General features: G+C 43.8%; 1 protein-coding gene across 2 annotated transcripts; it reads left to right on the forward strand.

The window, feature by feature from the left end:
• The first annotated feature begins 1754 nt into the window (after positions 1-1754).
• Positions 1755-12281, forward strand: LOC110541498 (zinc finger protein 709-like). Of its 2 annotated transcripts, XM_060363639.1 has the most exons (4): positions 1755-1933; positions 8922-9048; positions 9234-9294; positions 9861-12281. In XM_060363639.1, the coding sequence occupies exons 1-4, from the start codon at positions 1931-1933 to the stop codon at positions 10924-10926; spliced, it is 1257 nt and encodes a 418-aa protein (XP_060219622.1). In that variant the 5' UTR covers positions 1755-1930; the 3' UTR covers positions 10927-12281. The 2 variants fall into 2 exon arrangements, with proteins under 2 accessions (XP_060219622.1, XP_060219623.1); XM_060363640.1 differs by lacking the exon at positions 8922-9048.
• Positions 12282-22360: the final 10079 nt, after the last annotated feature.

Consider the following 22360-nt stretch of genomic DNA (forward strand, 5'->3'; position numbering starts at 1 on the left):
ACACACACACACACGCATGAAGGCTTAGGGACATGAATAGACTGAGCATACTTGAAAGTCGTATGGACATTCTAATCGCCAAGTGCCTTACAGCCCAAAGGCCATGCTCTCTGTGAGTTCTCTTTCTCTTCTCCTTCCTAAACACCATCCCACCCTTTCTAAGATATGGTGACTCCCAGGCTGGCCTTGAACTTGCTACATGCCCACGAATGACCTTAAACTTTTGATTCTCTTCTGCTGGAACGTGGTCCAAGCACAGAGCTGTGCTGGACCATGCACCATTGCTGGAGGAGCTGACACTTCTACAGTCTCATCTGAAGGCAGCAGAAGTCTGTTTCTTTTTCACTGGGCATAGCTTGTGCATGTGAGACCTCAAAGCCTTCCTCCACAATGACACATTTCCTCCAACAAGGCCACACCTACTCCAACAAGGCCACACCTACTCCAACAAGGCCACACCTCCTAATAGTTACCTTTCCCATGGGCCAAGCATTCAAACCCATGAGCCTCTGAGGCCATACCTATCCAAATCAAGTACTTTGTAATAAAAGTCAAAATGCACATTATATATATATATATATATATATATATATATATGTTGCAGCATTGTGTTATAGAAAATACAAGGAATTTTACTCAGGTCTGTGTGTCAGTTTTTATATTCTTTAGTTTGTTTTAGAGCTGAGGATCAGCCACCAAGCTCTCCATCACCACCATCCATGAACTTTACCTCTTCCTTTAAAATTTTTAATGTGGTTTCTAGAAAATGTAAAATTACAGTCGTGGCCCTTCATTAATTTCTATTAGCCATTGCTGTCCTAGAGGACTGTCTTCCATTTCAAAGCTCAGGCTATGCCCTTGTATTAGTCAGGGTTCTCTAGAGGAACAGAACAGATAGTATATACAATTTATTAGAATGCTTTACAGGCTGTGGTCCAGCTAGTTGGACAATAGCTGTCCTCCAACAGCTGGATGTCTCAGTCGGTCTTCAGTATACACTGGAGTCCCCAAGAAGTAGAGTCTAATGCCAGTGAAGTAATGCTTTGACAGCAGTATAGATGGACCTGCTAGTGAGAGTAAAGACAAGCAGGCAAAAAGCAAAAGCTTCCTTCGCCCATGTCCATTTGCATAGGCTGCCCCCAAAGTGTGGCCCAGATTTAGGATGGGTCTTCAAAGGATCCAGTCAAGAAAGAAATCCCTCACAAGCATGCTCATCTACTTAGGTTTTAGTTGATTCCAGATGTAGCCAAGTTGACAACCAAGAATAGCCGTCTCACTCCTCCAGCTAGGAAGAATATGACGTAAAAAAAAAAAAAAAATCAGGGCTGTGGCTCAGTCGGCAGAGTCCTCGCCTAGCATGCAGGAAGCTCTTAGCTGGGTTCCTAATGCTGCATAACCTGCATATTGGCACAAGTGTCCTCCTAGCTTTCGAAAGATGGAGGAAGGCAGATCAAGGGTTCAAGGTTGTCCTGAACCTGAGGCAAGCTACGTGAATCACTGTCTTAAAGTATCCAGAATAAAATTTAAAAATAATTGTCATATTAGGGATGTTCAGTTGTGAATAGCACATATATTAAACCCATGGCTATGTCTTCTACAGGTCAAGAGTGTCCTGTCAGAACCATTGCTAGAGTGGGGACAAAACCGTCCCTTAGAGTCTCTCTGTCAGGGGTTGGATTACTTGTCACTCAAGGCTTTGGGGGCGTGTCCTAGCCGCCGACGGAGTGGAATTGTCCAATCAGGCTGCAGCTGGAGTGAAGCGGAGGGGCAGGTTGTTTTACTCTCGCGGTATTTGGTTCTTTTCTCTGTTCATGTCTGTTTCTTCGGTTTCCGTCTCTTCGGCTCACTAATTTTTTATTTTTTAACCGTGGCTCTGCTGTAGTCAGTGTCCCTGTGAGGTGAAGACGACGCAGAGGACGGAAATTCTGACATGGTGAGCTTTCCGCCGACGCTGGCCTCCTCCGACCAGGACGGGCTGCGGGGAAGGCCTCCGTAGCTGGAGTCGGCCTCGCCATCCCGCCGCCGTCCTCCCGGGTCCTGTGTGGCCCGGGCGGCGGGTCCCCCGCAGCGTCCCATCGGGTCCCCCACACCGTCCCATCGTGTCCCCTACACCGTCCCATCGGCCCCCGCGGCGTCCCGGCCGACCCCGGACTCCCGCCGCTCAGCCACGGTTGAGCTTTGCTGAGGCGCGCGAAGCGGGGTCTCAGTCCACTCCCCCTCATCCTGGCTGCTTCCGGGGTTCACAGTGAGCCCCCCGAATCCTAGGCTCTTCAGTAGCCTTCAGGGCAAACCCGCAGCTACTCTCCGACCGCCGGTCCCAGTGTGCCAGTTAGAGAGATGGACAGTGGGGAACAGCCGAGTGGAGATTTCGTCAGTGTGGGCACAGTGAAGAGGGACAGATGAGGGTCCGGGGACACCGTCCAGTCCAGTTCTTTCGACAGGAGCTTTAGGCTGAAATAGAGAAAGGCCAGACCAGAAACTAGCTTAACCAGCAGCCTTCTGCCCAGTGTGGCCCGCCCATCATTGTCTGATTGAGACCTGGAGGGGACTAGGTGGTTCATTGGAGTTAACTTCTGCGCAGCTCTGCTCTTCCCGAATCCTGTGACTGCAGATTAAGGACCGTGATTTATCAGTGTGCCTTCAGGCTTGAAGATGAAGTGGGGTAGACGGACAGTACTTGAATGATTACATGTACAGGTTGAACCAAAATAAAGGAGGTGGACAGTGAAGTCAGAGATGCCAGGCTTTCATCCTGCTTTTATATGTGTGTATGCGTATTCATGTGTTTGTGTGTATGTATCTGTCTGTGGAGGTCAGAAGAGGGTGCAGATACCTTGGAGCTAAAGATATAAGCAGTTATGAACTGCCCCAAAGTGGCTACTGGAAACTGAATTCCAGTTCCCTGCAAGAGCAGCAAATGCTCAACCACTGAGCCATTTCTGTAGCCCCACCTAAACAGTTTATTTTTTTTTCTGGGATTAATTAATTAATTTTTATTAATTACAGTTTATTCACTTTGTATCCCAGCTGTAGCCCCTTCCCTCATTCCCTCCCTCATCTCCTCCTATGCCCCTCCCCAAGTCCACTGACCCTAGCCTATCAGGTCTCATCAGGACTGTCAGAATTGTCTTCCTCTGTGGCCTGGGAAGGTTGCTCCCCCTTCAGGGAGAGGTGCTCAAAGAGCCAGCCACTGAGTTCATGTCAGAGACAGCCCCTGTTCCCCTTACTAGGAGATCCTCTTGAAGACTGAGCTGCCATGGGCGACATCGGTGTAGGGGTTCTAGGTTATCTCCACGCATGGTCCTTGGTTGGAGTATTTCAGAAAGGACCCCTGTGCCCAGATTTTTTTGGTCTCGTTGCTCTCCTCGTGGTGCTCCTGTCCTCTCCAGGTCTTTCAATCTCCCCCTTCTTTCATAAGATTCCCTGCACTCTGCCCAAAGATTGACTATGGGTCTCAGCATCTGCTTTGATACCCTGCTGGGCAGAGCCTTTCAGAGGCCCTCTGTGGTAGTCTCCTGTGTTGTTCCTTATTTTCACCTTCTTCTGATGTCCATCCCATTTGCCTTTCTGAATGAAGATTGATCATCTTACCCAGGGTCCTCCTCCTTGCTTAGCTTCTTTAGGTGTACAAATTTTAGTATGTTTATCCTATATTATATGTCTGATATCCACTTATAAGTGAGTGTATACCATGTGTGTCTTTCTGAGGGACATCATGTCCCCTCAGCTTAGTTCCACTCCTGGGAATCATTGTTTTAGTTAGATGCTAGTGAATGAGGGCCTGCAGAGCAGTATTTCTGCCGCTGAGTCTCTCAGTTGTTGGGCAGAAACCTTCTCCCAAAGGATTAGAAAGAAACCCCCACTACAGTGCAGTGGGACAGAAACCTGAAGAGTAAAGTTTTTGGCTTGAGTCACTGTCCAGTGTCTCCTGAGGTGGCGTAACTGTTGAGTCCGTCAGCAGCACTAGGGTGAGAGAATGGCCTTATTTGACCCTTGATCCTGACAGGTCTCTTCGCAACTGGCCCTTTTCTAGATTCATTGCCTTGAAATATTTGCTCATTTATTTGAACCTCAGCTTTTCATTAAGTATGGAATGTGCCCAGAGTTGAATAAGGTAAAATGTTCTTTTTAGACAGGGTTTCTCTGTGTAGCCTTGGCTGTTCTGGAACTCACTCTGTAGACCAGGCTGGCCTTAAACTCACAGAGATCTGCCAGCCTCTTGCCTCCCAAGTGTTTCATTTGATTTATTTTTATTGTGAGTATGTATGCATGTACCTTATTTAGGGTTTCAGCTGCTGTGATAAAGCACCATCAGAAAGCTGGTTGGAATGGAAAGGGTTTATTCTGCTCACCCTTTCACATCCCTGCGTATCACTGAAGGAAGTCAGGACGAGAACACAGACAAGGCAGGTCCTGGAAGCAGAAGCTGACGCATGGAAGGGTGCTGCTCACTGGCTTGCTTCACGTGGCTTGTTCAGTCTCCTTTCTTACAGAATCCTACTACCAGCCCAGGAATAGCACCGCCCACCAAGGGCAGGGCCCTCCCCCATTGATCACTAATTGAAAAAATGCCTTACACCTGGATCAGAAACGGAGGCATTTCCTCAACTGAGGCTCCTTTCCCTCCGATGACTCTAGCTTGTGTCACGTTGACCCAAAACCAGGCAGTGCAGTGTCCATGCCAAGGTGTGGGCGTGGAGGTCTGAGGACAGCTATGGAAGTTAGAAGTTGAACTCTTACCATCAGGTATAGAGCAAATTTGCTTTACCTGCTGAACCATGTCGATCTATTTTTGAGATATGGCCTCCCTATGTAGTCTTGTCTGACCTGGATCTTGCTGTGGGATTAAATGCATACACCATGCCTAACCATCATGTTATTTCTTGAGGCAGGGTCGCATGCAGCTCATTTCTTTGTTCTCAAGAGCTGTGTCATTTATTTTAAAGTTATTTATTTACTTTAATGATTTATTTATTTTGATTTTGTCTACATTGGTATTCTGCCTGCTAGTGTGTGTGTGTGTGCGTGTGCGTGTGCGTGTGCGTGTGCGTGTGCGTGAGGGTGTCCGGTCCCCTGGATCTGTGGCTACAGACAGTTGTGAGCTGCCATGTTGGTGCTGTGAGTTGAACCTGGGTCCTTTGGAAGAGCAGACAGTGCTCTTAACTGCTGAAGCATCTCTCCAGCCCAAATTTATATTTTTTTGATTATGTGTATGTGTGAGTTTGTGCACAAGTACAGTGCCTGTGGTGGCCAGAAGGTTTTAGATCCTCTGAAACTAGAGTCACAGGCACTTGTGAGCGCCCTGATTTGTGTGCTAAAAATAGAACTTGGGTCTTCTACAAGACCAGCATGCATTTGGAACTGCTAAGCCATCCCTCCAGCCCCTCATTCAGTTTGATTGTGAATTCGTTGTTGCCTGCCTCCTCAGTTTCTCTGGGTTGATACAGGGTAACCTTGCTCCTCACTGAAGTTCCTGGAAGTGAATGTGATGCTTTAACCTTTTCCTATATACTGCTTGTATTATTTGACACAGATTTTCATATGATAAACATAAGTGTCTTTTCTTTTGACTATCTAGGTTCCTTCAGATGACTTCTTTGATTCACATGTGATTTTGCACTTGTGATTTAATTTCCAGGTGTATGGAGGTTTTGTGACGGAGTTTCTATTACTGATTGCTACTTCATGCTTACCTGTTCTTGGAGTATACTTTTTTATGAACTTGCTTGGGATGGTGTGTTTGATCACTCAGAGTGTGGTCTGTCATTCAGTTCTGCTGTTGATTGAAGTGTTCTAGAAATATCAGTGAATCTTCTGGTTAATGTTGCTGAATAACACTGTTGCCATTACTGCTTTTCTGGCTACTGGATCTGTCAGTTACTCATGAGGAGTACTTCAGTATTTCTGACTGTAATTATGAATTTATCCACTTTTCACTTCATTTCTACAAGTTTTCCCGTATGTAATTTGACCTTCTGTTTTATGTTTCACATATTAAAGATGTTATACATATCATTTAAAAAGTTCTACTTTTAGTGAGTAGAGCATTTATTGACTGTAGTATCTAAGGTTTCTCAAAGATCTCAATTTTTTTCCCCCATTGTTTCCCTAGTTTTGGTGTTTGTTTTAGGGAAAAACATTAATCTGAAAAACCATTTTTTCCATATTCTCTCTTATCTGTTCTTATTTATTGAAGGAAGGAGGCCATGTGTCCTGTTTTTTGTTTTTGTTTTCTCTTGAGACAGAGTTTTTCTGTGTAGCCCCGGCTCTTCTAGCACTCTGTAGACCAGAGATCCACCTGCCTCTGCTGGGATTAAAGGAGGCTACACTGCTGCCAGGCAGATTGTGTCTGTTTATGTAGTGAAAATACTGTCCAAACATCAAAACATTTTTAAGGGCTAGAGAGATGGCTCAGAGATTACGAACACTGGCTGCTCTTCCAAAGGTCCTGAGTTCAATTCCCACCATCCACATGGTGGCTCATAACCAGATCTACAATAAGATCTGGTGCCCTCTTGTGGTCTGCTGGCCCACATGCAGGCAGAATGCTGTATGAATAATAAATAAATAAATAAATAAATCTTTTTTAAAAAATTTGTTTTAAAGGTCTCACTATGTAGCATTGTCTAGCATAAACTCACTTTGTAGACCAGGCTGACCTCAAATGTAGGGATCTGACTGTCTCTGTCTCCTGAATACTGGGACTAAAGGTGTGTGCCACCATGCCCAGCTCTTTAGAAAAAAAATTTTATGTGTATGAATATTTTTTTAACTACATGTATGTTTGTGTACTGCCTGCATGAGGCCAGAGGCCAGAAGTGGACATCAGAAATGCTAGAACTAGGGGACTGGAGAGATTGCTCAGAGGTTAAGAGCACTAGCTGCTCTTCCAGAGGTCCTGAGTTCAATTCCCAGCAACCACATGGTGGCCTATCACCATCACATAATGATATCTGGTGCCCTCTTCTGGCCTGCATTCATACATGTAGGCAGAACACTGTATACATTAATAAATAAACCTCAAAAAAAGAAATCTTAGAACTGGGTGGTGGTGTCTCATGCCTTTAATCCCAGTGCTTGGGAGGCAGAGACAGTAGGATCTCTGTGGGTTTGAGGCCAGCCTGCTCTGTAGATTGAGTTCCAAGGCAGTGAAAACTACACAGAGAAACCCTGTCTCAAAACCCCCCAACACCTCCCCCCCCAAATCCTGGAACTGGAAGTTTAGATTTTTTTTTTCTTTTCTTTTTTTCTTAGCTGCCATGTGGGTTCTAGGAATTGAACCTGGGTCCTCTGCAAGAGCCACAAGTGCTTTTTAACTGCAGAGCTATCTCTCCAGCCCCCATTTTCAAGATATTTTTGCAGAGACTGTACTGCTTATGCGTTGTCAGTTTGTTTTATTGCCCTTTATTGTTCAACCGGATTTGAAATATTTCTGTGAATGTCATAAACTAAAACAGAAAAATTAGGAAAAACAGCAGAAGCTCACCTCTTTCAGTTTTGTTTTGTTTTGGTGGGGGATCAAGGGATGGGCATGCTAGGGCATTCCTTTAACACATAATCAGGTTGGGGTTTTTTTGTCCATAAAGTTTCTTGGTATGCATGGAGCTTTCTCAGTTTCACATTATACTAGGCTACTTTTAAATACTTTAATTTCTTAAAGAAATTTTCACTGCAACCTTTTCCTCCAGAGTTTAGGCGGTATTTATACATTGTGGATATAAGCATTAGTCTGTTTTCCCAGGTGATATAGCCTTTTGGTTTATTCAGTGCAAAAATGAGACCTACTCTGCCCCAGCACTGAACTCCTAAGCTGCTGGCTTTAAGACTGTTAGTGTGTCAGAGACAAATTAAGACAGGGATGAATAGTCGCTGTACAAGGCTTTCTTACCATTTTTAGAAATCTAAGGTTCTCATTCACATGGTTGATATATAATTTGTGAATATTCAGATTTCTAACAAAGTTGCTTCTGAGAGTTCTGCTTGTACTTTCATGTTTCTGTGAATGGACTTTTGTTTGGAGCAACCAAAGCCATTTTCCTGACCTCATTTTGCCTGGACTCTGTATCATATAATGATGTTTTTGTGTCATTACTATGTTACCTTGATTGCTGTTGCTGGTGGTTATTTGTATGTTTGTTTTGTTTTTATTTTTGTTTTTGTTTTTTGAGACAGGATTTCTCTGTGTAGCCTTTTAGGACTATGTCCTGAAACTCACTCTGTAGACCAGGCTGGTCTAGAACTCAGAGATCCACCTGCCTCTACTGGCTCTGCTGGGATTTAAGGTGTGTGCCAGCATCACCTGGCTGATTGCTGTTGCTTAAAGAGGCAAGTTTGGCATTAGGAAGCATTAGTCTTACTGTTCTTTCTCAAAATTCTTCTGAGTGCCTTATACTTCCATGTGAAATTTTGCCTTCTGTTTTCAGTTCGTATAAGTTCTTCACCCAGAATTTTAATTGTTGTTACTCACTCTAACACTTGGGATTTTGGGATTCCTCCCAGATCTCCTGATACAACAGCAAAGGTCCACCTTTGTGAGTAATCACTTCCAATAAGAACTCTCACAGTACAAGTATTAGCATCATTTTGTAGAGCAGATGGTAGAATTTAGTTAGTAACATGCATTGGAGATATACTTTACAATGATAAATTAGGGATAACCAAGAAACACACCTTACTCCCTCGACATACCGATGAGAAGGGTGTTTTTACTCTGCTGTTGCTTTCCTGGGTGTCTCAGTTCAGTTAGGTATTAACAAGCTGTATGTGGACAACTGAATACACTAGAAAGTAAACTTTCAGATGACCAACTTGTGGCATGAACATTGGAAATCACAAAAGCATGGGAACATGTGCACACACAGTATAGACTCCTATGGAGTAAGTCTTGCCCAGCCTCCAACGCACATTGTGGGGTATTTTAGAACTCAGTGGCCTTTGACGATGTGGCTGTAAACTTCACCCGGGAAGAGTGGGCTTTGCTGGATCCTTCCCAGAAGACTCTCTACACCGATGTGATGCAGGAAGTCTTTAGGAACCTGACCTCTGTAGGTAAGAATGGCAACATTTCTTTACTTATTTAAAACAAAACAAAGACACCCTGAGAATGGAAATGTGGAAAGGGACTGGTTTTATGAATAAATGGGCATGATTTTCAGTGTACAGTGAATCTCAAAAGTTCTGTTCATTTCTTTGAAGTTCATAATTAATATTGTTTTTCTTTGGTCTATATTTAGAAAACATGATGGAAGACCAGAACACTGAGGATGAGGACAAAGATCCTGAGACAAGTCTAAGGTGATTTGTATTCATAAAGGGCATGGTGTTCCTTGAGGGAAGCCTAGCATGTCCTGTCATGTGAACTTTGGTACACAAACCAAACAGAGAAGCATACTTTAAACATTTATTACTAGCTTATTCTCTCTCTTGCTCACTCTCCCCAGTTTAACAGAATTCTGTGTGTTCAAGGTAATTGACTTCCACATGGTACTCAGAAACTCTCTGAACATCACTGTTTTGATTATAGACTTGGGAAAGCCGTGTTTTAGAGAGATCTTCCATTACTTTGTAATAATTAAGACATGCCAAGACACTTGGACTTCTCTGATACTGGTTATACTGTACGTCCAAGACAATAATGGAAATCAGCAGCAAACCAACCATCCATAATGTGCTTCTGTTTTTGTTTAGAAGTCATATGGTAGATTCTGTAAAAGTAAAGATTATAAAAGTCAGTGTGAGGAAACTTTTATAGTGAGATTCCAGATCTTAATAAAAAAAAAAAAAAAGGTTCTCAGTTGAATAAAACCATGTAAATGTGACTTGACTGGAAAAGTCTTCATATGTTGTTTATTCCTTAATAGGCACATGATAACCAACTCTGGATACAACCTATATGAAAGTGAAGATTATTCTGAGAAGCCGTATAAACAGTATAGGAACTCTTTCATTTCTCTTACGAGTATTCAAAGGCATGTGATAATGGACACTGGAGGTAAACCTTATAAATGTATGCTGTGTGGGAAAGGCTTTCATTTCCCCAGTGAATTCAGAATACATCTAAGAACTCACACAGGAGAGAAACCTTATGAATGTAAGCAATGTGGTAAAGCTTTCAGTCATTCCAGTTCCTTTCGAAAACATGAAAGAACTCACACAGGAGAGAGGCCCTATGTATGTAAACAGTGTGGGAAAGCCTTCAATTGTTCTGGTTCCATCCGAAAACATGAAAGAACTCACACAGGAGAGAAGCCCTATGAATGTAAACAGTGTGGGAAAGCCTTCAATTGTCCCAGTTACGTTCAAATCCATGAAAGAAGCCACACTGGGGAGAAGCCCTATGAATGTAAACAGTGTGATAAAACCTTCAGCTGCTCTAGTTCCCTTCGGAAGCATGAGAGAACTCACACTGGAGAGAAGCCCTACGATTGCAAACAGTGTGGGAAAGCCTTCAGCTGTTCCAGTTCCTTTCGAAAACATGAACGAACTCACACAGGGGAGAGGCCCTATGAGTGTAAACAGTGTGGTAAGGCCTTCTTCTCTCTCACGAGTGTTCGAACGCACATGATAAAGCATACTGGAAATGGGCCTTTTAAATGCAGTGTATGTAAGGAAGTGTTTCCGTTTTCCAGTGTGTTCAGAAGACATCAGACATCGCATGCTGGAAAGAAGCCCTATGAATGCAAACCCTGCAGCAAATGGTTTAGTTCTCCCACTGCACTTCAAATACATGAAAGAACTCATAACAGGGAGAAGCCCTACACATGTAAGCAATGTGGTAAAGCATTCACCTGTCTCAGTTCCATTCGAAAACATGAACGAACCCACACTGGGGAAAAGTCCTATCCGTGTAAACAGTGTGGGAAGTGGTTCAGTGCTTCCAGTTCTCTTCAAATACACGAACGAATTCACAGTGGAGAAAAGCCCTAACAGTGTGGTCGGGCCTTCAGTCGGTCACTTCCATTCGGGAACGTGAACAAACTCATGGTGAGGAGAAACCCTGTGACTCTCATGTGGGGAAGCCCTCACTTCCAGTTGAAATTGATTGCTAGACAGTCTTATGAATTTAAATTCTGGTAAGCCCTATTTTCTCTCACATATTTTGAATAAAAATGATAAAGCACACCAGAAGTGGACCTTTTAATGTGAGGTATGTCAAAAAGCCTTTCACAGTGCCGGTATATTTTTATTTAGAACACCAAATAACTCATACAGGAAAGAAACCATGTGAATGTAAAAAATGTGGTAAATCCTTTACTACTTCTTTTATCCTTAAGACTGTAAGAGAATTCATGCTGGAGAGTATCCCTATTAATGAAAGCAATGGAGAACCACTTATTACAATTGCCTGTACAAATGTACAGAGGAATGAACTTGTACTGGAGAAACGTGGTAAATATCACATTCCCATTTGTCTTCAAAGGAACTAAAATACTCCTTGGACAGTAAAGAATCAGAAAGTGATTATAAGGAATATAAAAAAAGTTGTCTTGATTCTTTTCAAGGACACAAAAAGATCCCCACTGGGTAATAACCCTATTTATATGAGAAAAATGCTGAAGGCTTCAGATGCAGCAGCTCTTAGGTTATGTAAAAGAATACCCACAGGTGAAACACTGAATAAGAATGTGGGGGAAGCATTCGATTTTGCACTTTCCTTCAGAGACATGAAAAGGACTGAGAAGGGAAAAAAGCCTATAGCTCTAAGGAGTGTGGTTAAGCTTTCAATTTTTACAGTTCTTTTTGAAAGGCATCGAAGAACTCTGGGGAAAAGTCTGAGTGTGGGAAATGTCAGAAGACCTTCATTTTTCCATTTCGTTCAGAGATACTAAAGAACTCGTTTAGAAGAAGACTGTTGGGTACGCAGGAAGTCCACTGCTTCATTTCTCATTGAAAGGCACATGATAACGCACACTGGAGATGGGCAGGCATCACACTGACTTTACAGTGTGAAAATACTGCTTTTCTGGGTTAAAGCATGGAATGTGTTTTTTATATTAGATGTAGTTTTGCATTATTTTGTTGAGACTTTTTATAGCTGTATTCAAATAGATTTGTGTATCTTGGTATAATATAGTATTACTACATACAGTGTATGCATGTGTATATGTGTATCTGTGGGATACAGCATAGTTTGTACATGAGTAGTATATATTATATAACTAGTTTATATAGTAATTAAAATAGATGTAACCACTATTTTACTACATAATATTAGACCACATTGGCTATGCTATTGCAGTCTTATCAGTGTGTAGAATAAAGTATTGCATTCACTCAACCCACTCCCCGTCTCCAGCTACTTCTTGCTCTAGAGCATGGCTACCAGGATCCCCAATATTCAGCATCACCTATTTTTACTAGGTAGAACCCAGGGATGATTTTCTTACCAACCCATGCACTTGGGACTGCAGCTGATATGAAGATACTCAGTGTCAACCTGGTATGGTGGTGCACACCTTTAATGCCAAAGATAGGGAGGCAGAGTCAGGAGGGCCTCAGTGGGTGTGAGACCAGCCTGGTCTGCACAGTGAGTTCCAGAACAGCCAGGGATATACAAAAGAAGTACTGTTTAAACAAACAAACAAAACAAAAACAATGAAGACCAACCAACCAACAACCCACAAAATCTTTAGCCTCACCCATTCTTGTCCTTGAGGACTATGGTCTTATTCTGCAGCTCTGGGAATGTGTCTATTCAAAAGTTCAGACCAGGTGCCTGCAGGATTACACATACCAAAGTTACAAGGCCTAGCACCATCTTTACTCAAGGGATGTGTGGTCTCTCGTTAGACAACTGTAAGAGGTTGGACACCAGAACCGTAAATCCAAATGTTACCTTTAAATGTCCCATCATTTTTAGGGAAGAGTTTTAGAACACATAGACCTCAGAGATTCTGAAAAGAGTCCTGGTGCTACTTGGGCTTCCACCATGAGGCTTCAAGAAGGTCTCATCTAGGTCCCATACCCACAGAAAGTGCTACATGCCACGACACCTACTTCATCTCATCCTTAAGAAAGGAACCCTTTGTGTTTCAAACAGATTCTGGTAGTATGCTGACATCTACCACAGCCGTATCTTACAGGACCTGGTGAAGGTGCCGTGGCTTCCTGTGACATCAACACTTTGGTCACTGGTGCCATAGTCCCATGCCTCTCCTGCAGTTTTGAGGCCCAGGGAAGTTCTTCACAGGGCTCTGAATGACTCAGACTACGGCGTCACCTGTGCTTGTAAGTTGCCACTTACAAAATGCCGTAATACCTGAGAATCCACACACCTTTGGATGCCTGTGTTCTACTTAGTTGTACCACTATTTTTTGAACTGATGTGGTCTGGACTACCAGGGTACTCATGGACACTGCTGACATCAAGCAAAGATGAAGAAAGCACACGGGCTGTGCTCATTTGTAGGCAAAGATTCGAGTCCAGAAGGCGCCCTACAAGGTATTTTACAGGTCCACACAGGTAGGGTTATAAGCAGAGACAGTTGAATAGCTGGGGAGAAAGGCCAGAGGCTCAAGTCCCCACTAACCAGCATATGGGGGTCTTTATATGTCATTTGTACACAGTGCTCTTGTCAGTACGCTGAAGCTTCAGTTGGGGTGACGCTCCCCTCCCCCGGAATTATCACTCGTTTTCTTTTCTATACTGATACATAATTTATATAGCATATACTTTACAGGTTCCACTCGACTCTCCTGCCACAACTTTATATCAAACCTGTTGGCTATGGGGATCATAGGCCCCTTCATATTTACTTCTCCATGTTTCAGTGTCTTTCCTCTTCACCAGCCAAGCACAAAAACCACCTTAAGAATCAATATGGTATAGAAGTCTGGCTGTGACTGAGACACAGATTGGCGGGTTCAGGCTTATGTGATGCAGGGCGTGGAGGGTCACTCAGTGTCTGCTCCCTCTCAGACGGCATTGCTTGTCTTCCCCAGTCTCAGTTCCTCGGGGCATTTGGTAGAACAGCTGCCACCACTTGTGAATTTCCCACACATGCACTGGCAGGTGAGGTTTGTGTGAGCGAACAGCTAGCTAGCTGTGGTCTGTGGGTAAGTCGCCAGGTATGATTGGAAGGTCAGCTCCCAAATCCTCCCTCACTGCAAAGCCTGCATAAAGATTTCAGCCTCACAGAGGTCATTGCCTAAGCTTGCATTCACCAGCTGACAAGACAGAACCTTGCTTCATATAGCACTTTGTCCTGTATGGATCTGAGGGAAAATGACTCATTACTCATCATCTGCCATGCCTTGTGACTCCCAACAATGAGAAGCAAGAGAAAAGAGTGAGACCTCCCTACCCTGTCTCCTCAGCAATCGGAAAACAATACCTGGTGATGGCCACTTTTATTGCTCCACCACTCATAATTGTTCCTGTGTGAATCTGCCAATTAGGGATGTTTCTCACAGGCAATAAATAGTTGGGTCTGTTCGTTTGTTTGATACTGTGTCTTTCTAAGTAGCCCTGGCCGTCCTGGAACTCATTATATAGACCAGGCTGGCCTTGAACTCACAGAGATCCTCATGTCTCTGCCCTTTGCATGCTGGAATTAAAGGCATGAGCCACCATGCTCGGCCATTTTTTTGTTTTGGTTTTTTTTCCCCTTTAAGATAGGATCGCTTGTATCCTAGATGGGCATTACACTTGCTAGGTAGCCACGACCTACTTCATCTCATCCTTGAACTTCACTGATCCTGTTTCCACCTCCCACCTTCTGGGATTACAGCTGTGCACTCTCATGCTTGATCTGTGCAATACTGGAAATGAAACCCGGGGCTCCCTGCATGCTAGGCAAGAACTCTGCCACCGGAGGTGCTCCACACCCCCTGCCCAGATGGTGCTTTCTTGGGGCTGGGAAAATAGCTCGGTTGGTAAAGTGATTGCTCTGCAAGCTTGAGGACCTGAGTTGAGATCTCCAACACTCGTGTGAAAAGCTAGGTGTGGCAATGCACGTCTGTAATCCTGGGGCTAGTGAGATAGAGAAAGGCAGATCCCTAGAGCTTAGTAGCCAGCCAACGTAGCTGAATTAGTAAGCTCCAAGTTCAGTGAGAAACCCTGTCTGAAAAAATAAGACAGAGAGTGATCGAGGAAGACACCAGCATCGACACTGGTTGTGTGGTTCCAGGGCTCTGAGAAAGTGGTTAATTTTTCCATGATGTTGAAGATAGAAAGTCTGGTCCAATCAGCGTCACAGCTCATCTTAATCTCCATTAATAGTCATTTCATTTTATCTTAAGCTCTTAGAAGAAAAGGAAAAGATTCTTGAGTAACCTCACTGTGACTGGTTAAAGCCTTCTTGATGAGACATAAAAAGGACTACACAGTTTTAAGCTGAAACTTCTCAAATGGGTGGCTTAATGTTGCCATGGTTCTTCTGACAGGAAATTGAACCCAGTTCATTGTGATGACACCAAATCTAACTACCACACTATCAGGGAGATGCATGGCTTTGGTGCCAAAAGAAAGCTGATGTCTATGCAATATGTATTTTTATTTGACAAAGAAGTGTAATAGACTGACTACCTTAGGTTTCTATTGTGATAAAACACAGATCAAAAATAAATTGGGGAGTGTCTCAGTTACTTTTCTATTGATGTGACAAAATGCCATGACCAAGGCAACTTCTATAAGAAAGCATTTGTTGGTACTTAGAGTTCCAGAGGGTTAGAGTCCACAACCATTATAGTGGGGATCATGGTAGCAGGCAGGCAGTCATGGTGCTGAAGCAGTAATGGAGAGGTTGCATCCGGTCTCAAAAGTAGGGGGCAGAGAGAGCTAACTGGGATGGGAATGGCTTTTGAATGTCCACTTCCTCCAATAAAGTCACACCCTCTAATCCTAATCCTTCCTGAACAGTTCCACCAACTGGAAAATTGGTGAATTCACCTACATGAGCCTATGGGTACCATTCTCCTTCAAACCACCACAGGGAAGAACATGTTGATTTCCTTTTATATTTCCAGGTTACGGGAACTCGAACAGGGCAGACACATTGAGGCAGTAACTGAAATAGAAGCCATGGAGGAATTCTTATTGGCTTGCCCTTCCTAGCTTGCTTCATTTGGCTTCTCATATGCTGCCCCCCTATCGGCCCAGAGTGGAACCTTCCACAGTGGGTCAGGCCCTTCCTCAGTCACTGGTCAAGAAAGTGCTCCACAGATTTGCCCACAGGCCAGTTTTAGGGAGGCATTTTCTTAATTATGATCCTCTGTTCTCAGGTACGTATAGGTTTGTGTCACACTGACAAAAACTAACCAGTACACAGAGCAATATAGTGATACAGATGTACTTTGGCATATGAACATAAATTATATTTATGACAAAATTGAATGGATTAAGGTGATTTGTTCATAGGCTAATATAATCATGGATAAGCTATGAACTAAACTTGTCAAGTGAAATCTGAATGGAAACAAAAAGGAAAGGAAAGGACATGACTGCTTCTAGGTATGATGGAGGAGGAAGTTTATTATAGCTATGTGCGAGAACATAGCCAGAGGCAGATACATCTGGGAGAGTCCAAAGTGGTCATGATGCTGAGCCTTGTCGGGGGAAGGGGAGAAGAAGGAAGAAAGGTAAGAGAGGAACCAGGTGCAGCAGCCAGGAAGCCAAAGTTACAAAAGGGATGGGTAACCAAAATATCTGGATTATATAGGGAAGAGCCTTGGGGGAAGGGCAGCCTAGCCCCTTGGCTGGTTGGAGAGTTCAAGGCAGGGAGCATGGTATGGCAGCCATACCCTGCAACAGGTAGGGACTGAGGGATGCTGGGAGAGCCTGGAGGCCAGGTCCACTTTGACATGCTAAATAGGCACCTCAGCTGCTTGTTGCAGGGTTTGAAATTTAACACAATCAAGGTCCAAGCTTTTATTTAGAATCTACCCTCTGCCTTCCTTTTCCCTTAGTCTCTAATGAGTTTAGGGTTTAATTTGTAGATGTTCATTTCAGCTGGGACTGGATGAAATCAATAAAAACTCAAAAAAAAAAAACCACACAAAAAAAACCCACAAAACCCTAGAATTAAAACTTTTCTTAATATCGCCAAAAAACGAACAAAGAAAAAAATAAAGAACTAAAGATTTTACATGATTACCTCATGCAGCTGCTTGTCAAGATTTATCCTGGCATGGGGGAGGCAGAGGCAGGTGGATCTCTGCGACTGAGGGTAAGCTCTACATGGCGACTTTGAGGATAGTCGGAGGTATAGTAAGACTCTGGCTCAAAACAAAACAACAGAAGTTATCCTAAAGTTGTTCACAGAAATTTACTCACCAGGTGTGGGGGCACACACTGTGAATCCCAGCACTGGGGAGGCAGAGAGGAGGATCTCTGTGAGTTCTAGGCCAGCCTGGTCTAGAAAGTAAGTTCCAGGACAATCAAGGCTACACAGAGAAACCCTGCCTGGAAAACCAAATCAATCCAAATAAACAAACAAAACCATCTTCAATAGGCATAATTCAAACTCAGTGGTCAAAACTGAAAGTAAATTTGGCAGAAAAGGTTGTAAACCGTTATTCTGAGCGCATTAAAGATTTAGGAAGCCAGTTGTGGTGGCGAAAGCCAGTAGGATTTGCTGAAGGAGGCAGAGGCAGAAGGACTATGAGTTAGAGGTCAGCCTGGGCTACACAGTTAAGAAAAAAAAAAAAAAAAGATTTAGAAGACCCCGGCAAAGAGAGCTCAATGGCTGTGTAACCTCCACGGAGGGGATTCCGAGGAGTTCCAGGAACATTTCAACGTGATGGTTTTGAATTAAATTCTGCCAATGCAGTCGCTACATCAGTGTTCAGGCCTTTTCTTCACTGCAAGGAAGACTGGAGACAAGCATTCTTTAAAGAGAAAATTATTTTGTGCATTCATTATGGAAAGTTGCCAATTTTAATGAATGTCAAATGGGCCGCATGTAGGAATACAATTATTTCCTGTTGCTTCAAAATTCGGACACAGAGGCAATAAAATGGCTGGGGAACGGCACTTGCTGCCAAGACTGATGGCCTGAGTATGAGCCCTGAAACTCACATGACCTTTGATTGCAGGTGAGAGCCAACTTCCTCAAGGTTGTAGTCTGACCTCCACAAGCAGTGTCACTTGCTTGTGTGCACAAACACACAATAAATGTAAAAAAAAATATTTAGGCTATCAGTCAGAAGCATATACTTAATATTTATGCTTCTGCTAGAATCAGGTGCCAGGACAAAATAATGAAAGCCAAGTGAGACCATAAGCCTTGTGTTTTGTTTGCTTTTTAAAAATTGTTTTTTTTTCCCCCCTAAAACAGTGTTTCTCTGTGTATCCCTAGCTGTCCTGGAACTCCCTCTGTAGACCAGGCTGGCCTCACATTCAGAGATTCCCCCTGCCTCTGGATTAAAGGCATGCACCTCCACCACCTGGCTAAAATTATTTTTATTTATGTGTATGTGTGTTTCTATGTGGGGATATACAGTGGATGTTTTAGTTTCTTTATAAACTCAGTTATGTTATGTAAATATGTTTTTGTTTTAATACCAAGTGTGGGATGTGGGGCTGCCTTAGTTTGTCCACAGCTGATAATTGCCTCATGCAGGGCATGGTCTTTGCCAGCTGGTAACAGCTTCATGCAATTCAGAGGTGGGGGGATGGTCTTTGCCAGGTGCAGATAGTGGAATTCTGAGGACTCTGAGGGGGTATAAATGCAAGAGCCCAGTGTGAGAAGGTGAGAGCTTCAAGGAGACGAATGGAGGGAGGAGGAGGAGGAGGGGGGGGAGGAGGAGGAGGAGGAGGAGGAGGGGGGAGGAGGAGGAGGGGGGAGGAGGAGGGGGGAGGAGGAGGAGGAGGGGGTAGGAGGAGGAGGAGGGGGTAGGAGGAGGAGGAGGGGGGAGGAGGAGGAGGGGGGAGGAGGGGGGAGGAGGAGGAGGGGGGAGGAGGGGGGGAGGAGGAGGAGGGGAGGAGGAGGAGGGGGGAGGAGGGGGGGAGGAGGAGGAGGGGGGGAGGAGGAGGAGGGGGGGAGGAGGAGGAGGGGGGGAGGAGGAGGAGGGGGGGAGGAGGAGGAGGGGAGGAGGAGGAGGTGGAGGGGGAGGAGGAGGGGAGGAGGGGAGAGGGAGGGGGAGGAGGAAAAAGGGGGATGGGGAGGAGGGGGAGGAGGGAAGAAAGAAAGAGGGAGGAGGGAGGAAGAAGAAGGAAGAAGAAGAAAGAGAAGAAGGAAGAAGAAGAAACAAAAGAAGGAGGGAGTAGGGAGGAGGGAGAAAGAAGAAAGGAAGAAGGAAGAAGAAAGGAGGGAAGAAGAAGAAAGAGAAGAAGGAAGAAGAAGAGAAGAAGAAGGTGGCAGCTGTTTGTTCCAATGCTGCTGTTTACTGGACAGATATACTGAACACTGAGATTGGCATTTTCCCAAAGAACCTGGCGACCCTAACCAGCTGGAACAAACAAGCAGGATGAAAGAGGGAAGCCGACTAGGCTGGAAGGAAGATTTCCACCCCACCCCGCTCCAGAAACTGCCAGGTGCTGGGAGCTCCTTTGTGAGGCAAGGGACTGGAAGAACAGAGTAAAGGGGCTAATCTTGAGCCAAGTGCGCCACCACCACCAGAGTTACCTGGGATTACAAAGTCACCAGCAGTTTTCCCGGTAATTGTGCAGCACGTGCCTGCTAACGATGGTGGTCGTGAGTATATGAGAGCATGGTGTCCAACAGAGATGTTAGATTTAAAGTGTTTTAAAGAGTCTCGAGTCCTACAGAACGTGCTCCCCATTCATTAAACAAATATTAAGTAACTGGGCTACCCCAAACAGAATTATTCTCCAGGACCGAAGGGATTGGTGTCAGCGGTGCTAGAAGCTGGTCAGCAATTACCATGGTTTGAACAACAAAATATAGCAAGGGGTATAAACATTGTGAAAGATCAGTGGTTTAGTGAAGTGCCCTAATGCCGACAGACAAGCACAAATCTGATCTGATGATGTAGTTACAGAACAATGTTGTGTTGCAGCTTTAAGAGCTTTGGGATATGGTTGGGGAAAAAGATGTACTTCATTTAATAAGATAATACAAGGCTCTGTAGAAGCCTCTTGGGCTTCTTACAGAGATTGGCTTCAGCTGTAAACAAAGCTGTATCCAACCCTCATGCCAGACAGGTATTGATAGAGACCCTGGGGTTTGAGAATGCAAATACTGAATCTAAGAGTAATTACATCATTAAAGGCACAAGCAGTACCAATAGGTGAATGGATAAGAGACACAACTGATAAAGGCTCTTAGGAATATCATGCCAATATCATAGGATAAGCCATAGTTAGAGGCCTCAGATATCAAAATACCTGGTACTTTAATTTTGGCATATTTGGCTATTTACAAAGAAATTGCAAGGTTAAAAGCGTCAGTGCTCAAAATGGCAGATGTCTAACTCTGAGGGATATGGTACATTCACTTGGGGCCTGAACAAGCAACTTCTGGCCACATCCAGGTTTCCCAGAGTTTGCAGACGCTGTAGTAAAAGGGGTCATTTGACTAGGGACTGCAGGTCCAAGAGGGACACACAAAGTAACCTCCTGTCGTTGGTAAATGAACTGAGGGGCCTTCCAGCTCCACGCCTGCAGCAAAACATACGAGCCATTTTCCTTTGGACAGCGAGGAGGTAACAAGCAGGCAGGGAAACCAAAACCAAGCATTGCTGATCTGTTGCACACTACTGAAGGCAGTGCAGTTGTGGACCTGGCCACAGATAAACCTCTCACCCTAACCCCCAGAGTTGAATGTTACGAAATAACCACTGCTGTTTCTGGTCCTTTGTCTTCAGGAGCAGTAGATGATCTCGGGAAGAAGTGGATTAATTTCTCAAAGATTTATTGAGCATCCAGGTATTATAGATGGGGATTGCAAGGAAGAAATTAAAATCATGGCATATGTAAAAAGGGATAGGCAAATTAATGCAGAGATCAGAATTGCTCAGCTGTTACTGTTTCCCTAGATTAAGGGCAAAGCTGCTCCAGTAGGAAAAACAGGGGTATTGGGGAGTACTAGAAAATGTGTGTTCTGCCAAACAGTGGTTAACAATCAGAGACCCGAATTATTGTTACAAATGAATGGTGTTGAAATAGGTTTGGTAGATACAGGAGCTGTATCAGCATCTTTTCCTAAAAGTCTTAGAATCCAGAGCAGCCACTTTAGAAGGTTTATACACAATTTATAGAAACTGGTAAATTATCTCAAGTAAGACAAAGTGTATGATGGATTAAATGTGTGGGACCAGAAGATCAAACAGGGAAGTTGAGACCCTATGTGGCTGACATACTTACTGATAAATTTATGGGGAAGAACAACGGGATACTCAAATTAATATTGCTGCAATCCCAGAGACAGCCAATGATGAAATTAGGGGTGAAAGGCTAGATGCTCCTGGGGAAGGTATTGATACATGTAATAAAAAACAAACCCAAGCTGTGCTCACTGTCCAAACACAGGACTTCATAGAGACTGAATTTCCAAATTCATAAGGGAGAAGGGGGGCCCACCCCTAAGATGGATATCAAACAGACCTGTGTGACAAGAGCCGTGGCCCATAACAAAGAAAAAATTGCAGGCAGTTGAACAACTGGTACAAGAGCAGCTGGAGGCTCAACATATAAGAGAGTCTACCATTTCGTGTAATTCCTGTGTTCATTGTAAAAAGGAAATCAGGAAAATTAAAGATAACAGATTTAAGTGCAGTAGCTTATTTGTGCACCTTGCATATTCCATGCGTATGTTAATGTAGAAATGTACCTATAACACTAACTTTAAAACTTTATTTTCAGAGCAAAAGACCAGATATCAAAACAAAGCATGTAGCCTAGATGATTCAGCTTCACAGACTGTCTCAGTTACTGTTTCCTTAAGAATTTGCATCCAGGTGAACTTCAAAAAAGCTAGCCCAGATGATCAATACCACAGAAATTAGACAGAGAAAAACTTTCTCAGGACTTGACCAATATCCCAGTTTTCATAGGGTATCCAAAAGATGCCTCTGCTCCCAGACAAGTCCAAGTCTAAAGAGATCTACATCCCCTTTCCCTTCTACCTTCTTTCTCTCCTCCCTAGGGTTGGAAGGGTGGTAGAGGCTTAAGGAGCCCCAAACAAAATAGTTTTAAAAAACTAGCACTACTTGGGTATGTGAACCTGAGTACCCTAGGAGGCCAGAGGGCTAAGTTCCTCTAGATCTGGAACTACAGGCAGTTGGGAGCCACCATGTGAGCGTTAGGAATCAACCTTGGTCCCTCTAAAAGAGCATAAAGTGCTCTTAATCACTGACCCATCTTTCCAGCCCCTTCCAACTGTTTTTAAAATCTGGCGCTTTTTTTTTTGACACTATAATCATTGATGTGTTATGTTGAAAGATTATTAATATTTAATGT

Source organism: Meriones unguiculatus, chromosome 11 (genome assembly GCF_030254825.1).
Source record: "Meriones unguiculatus strain TT.TT164.6M chromosome 11, Bangor_MerUng_6.1, whole genome shotgun sequence".
Taxonomy (NCBI): Eukaryota; Metazoa; Chordata; class Mammalia; order Rodentia; family Muridae; genus Meriones; species Meriones unguiculatus.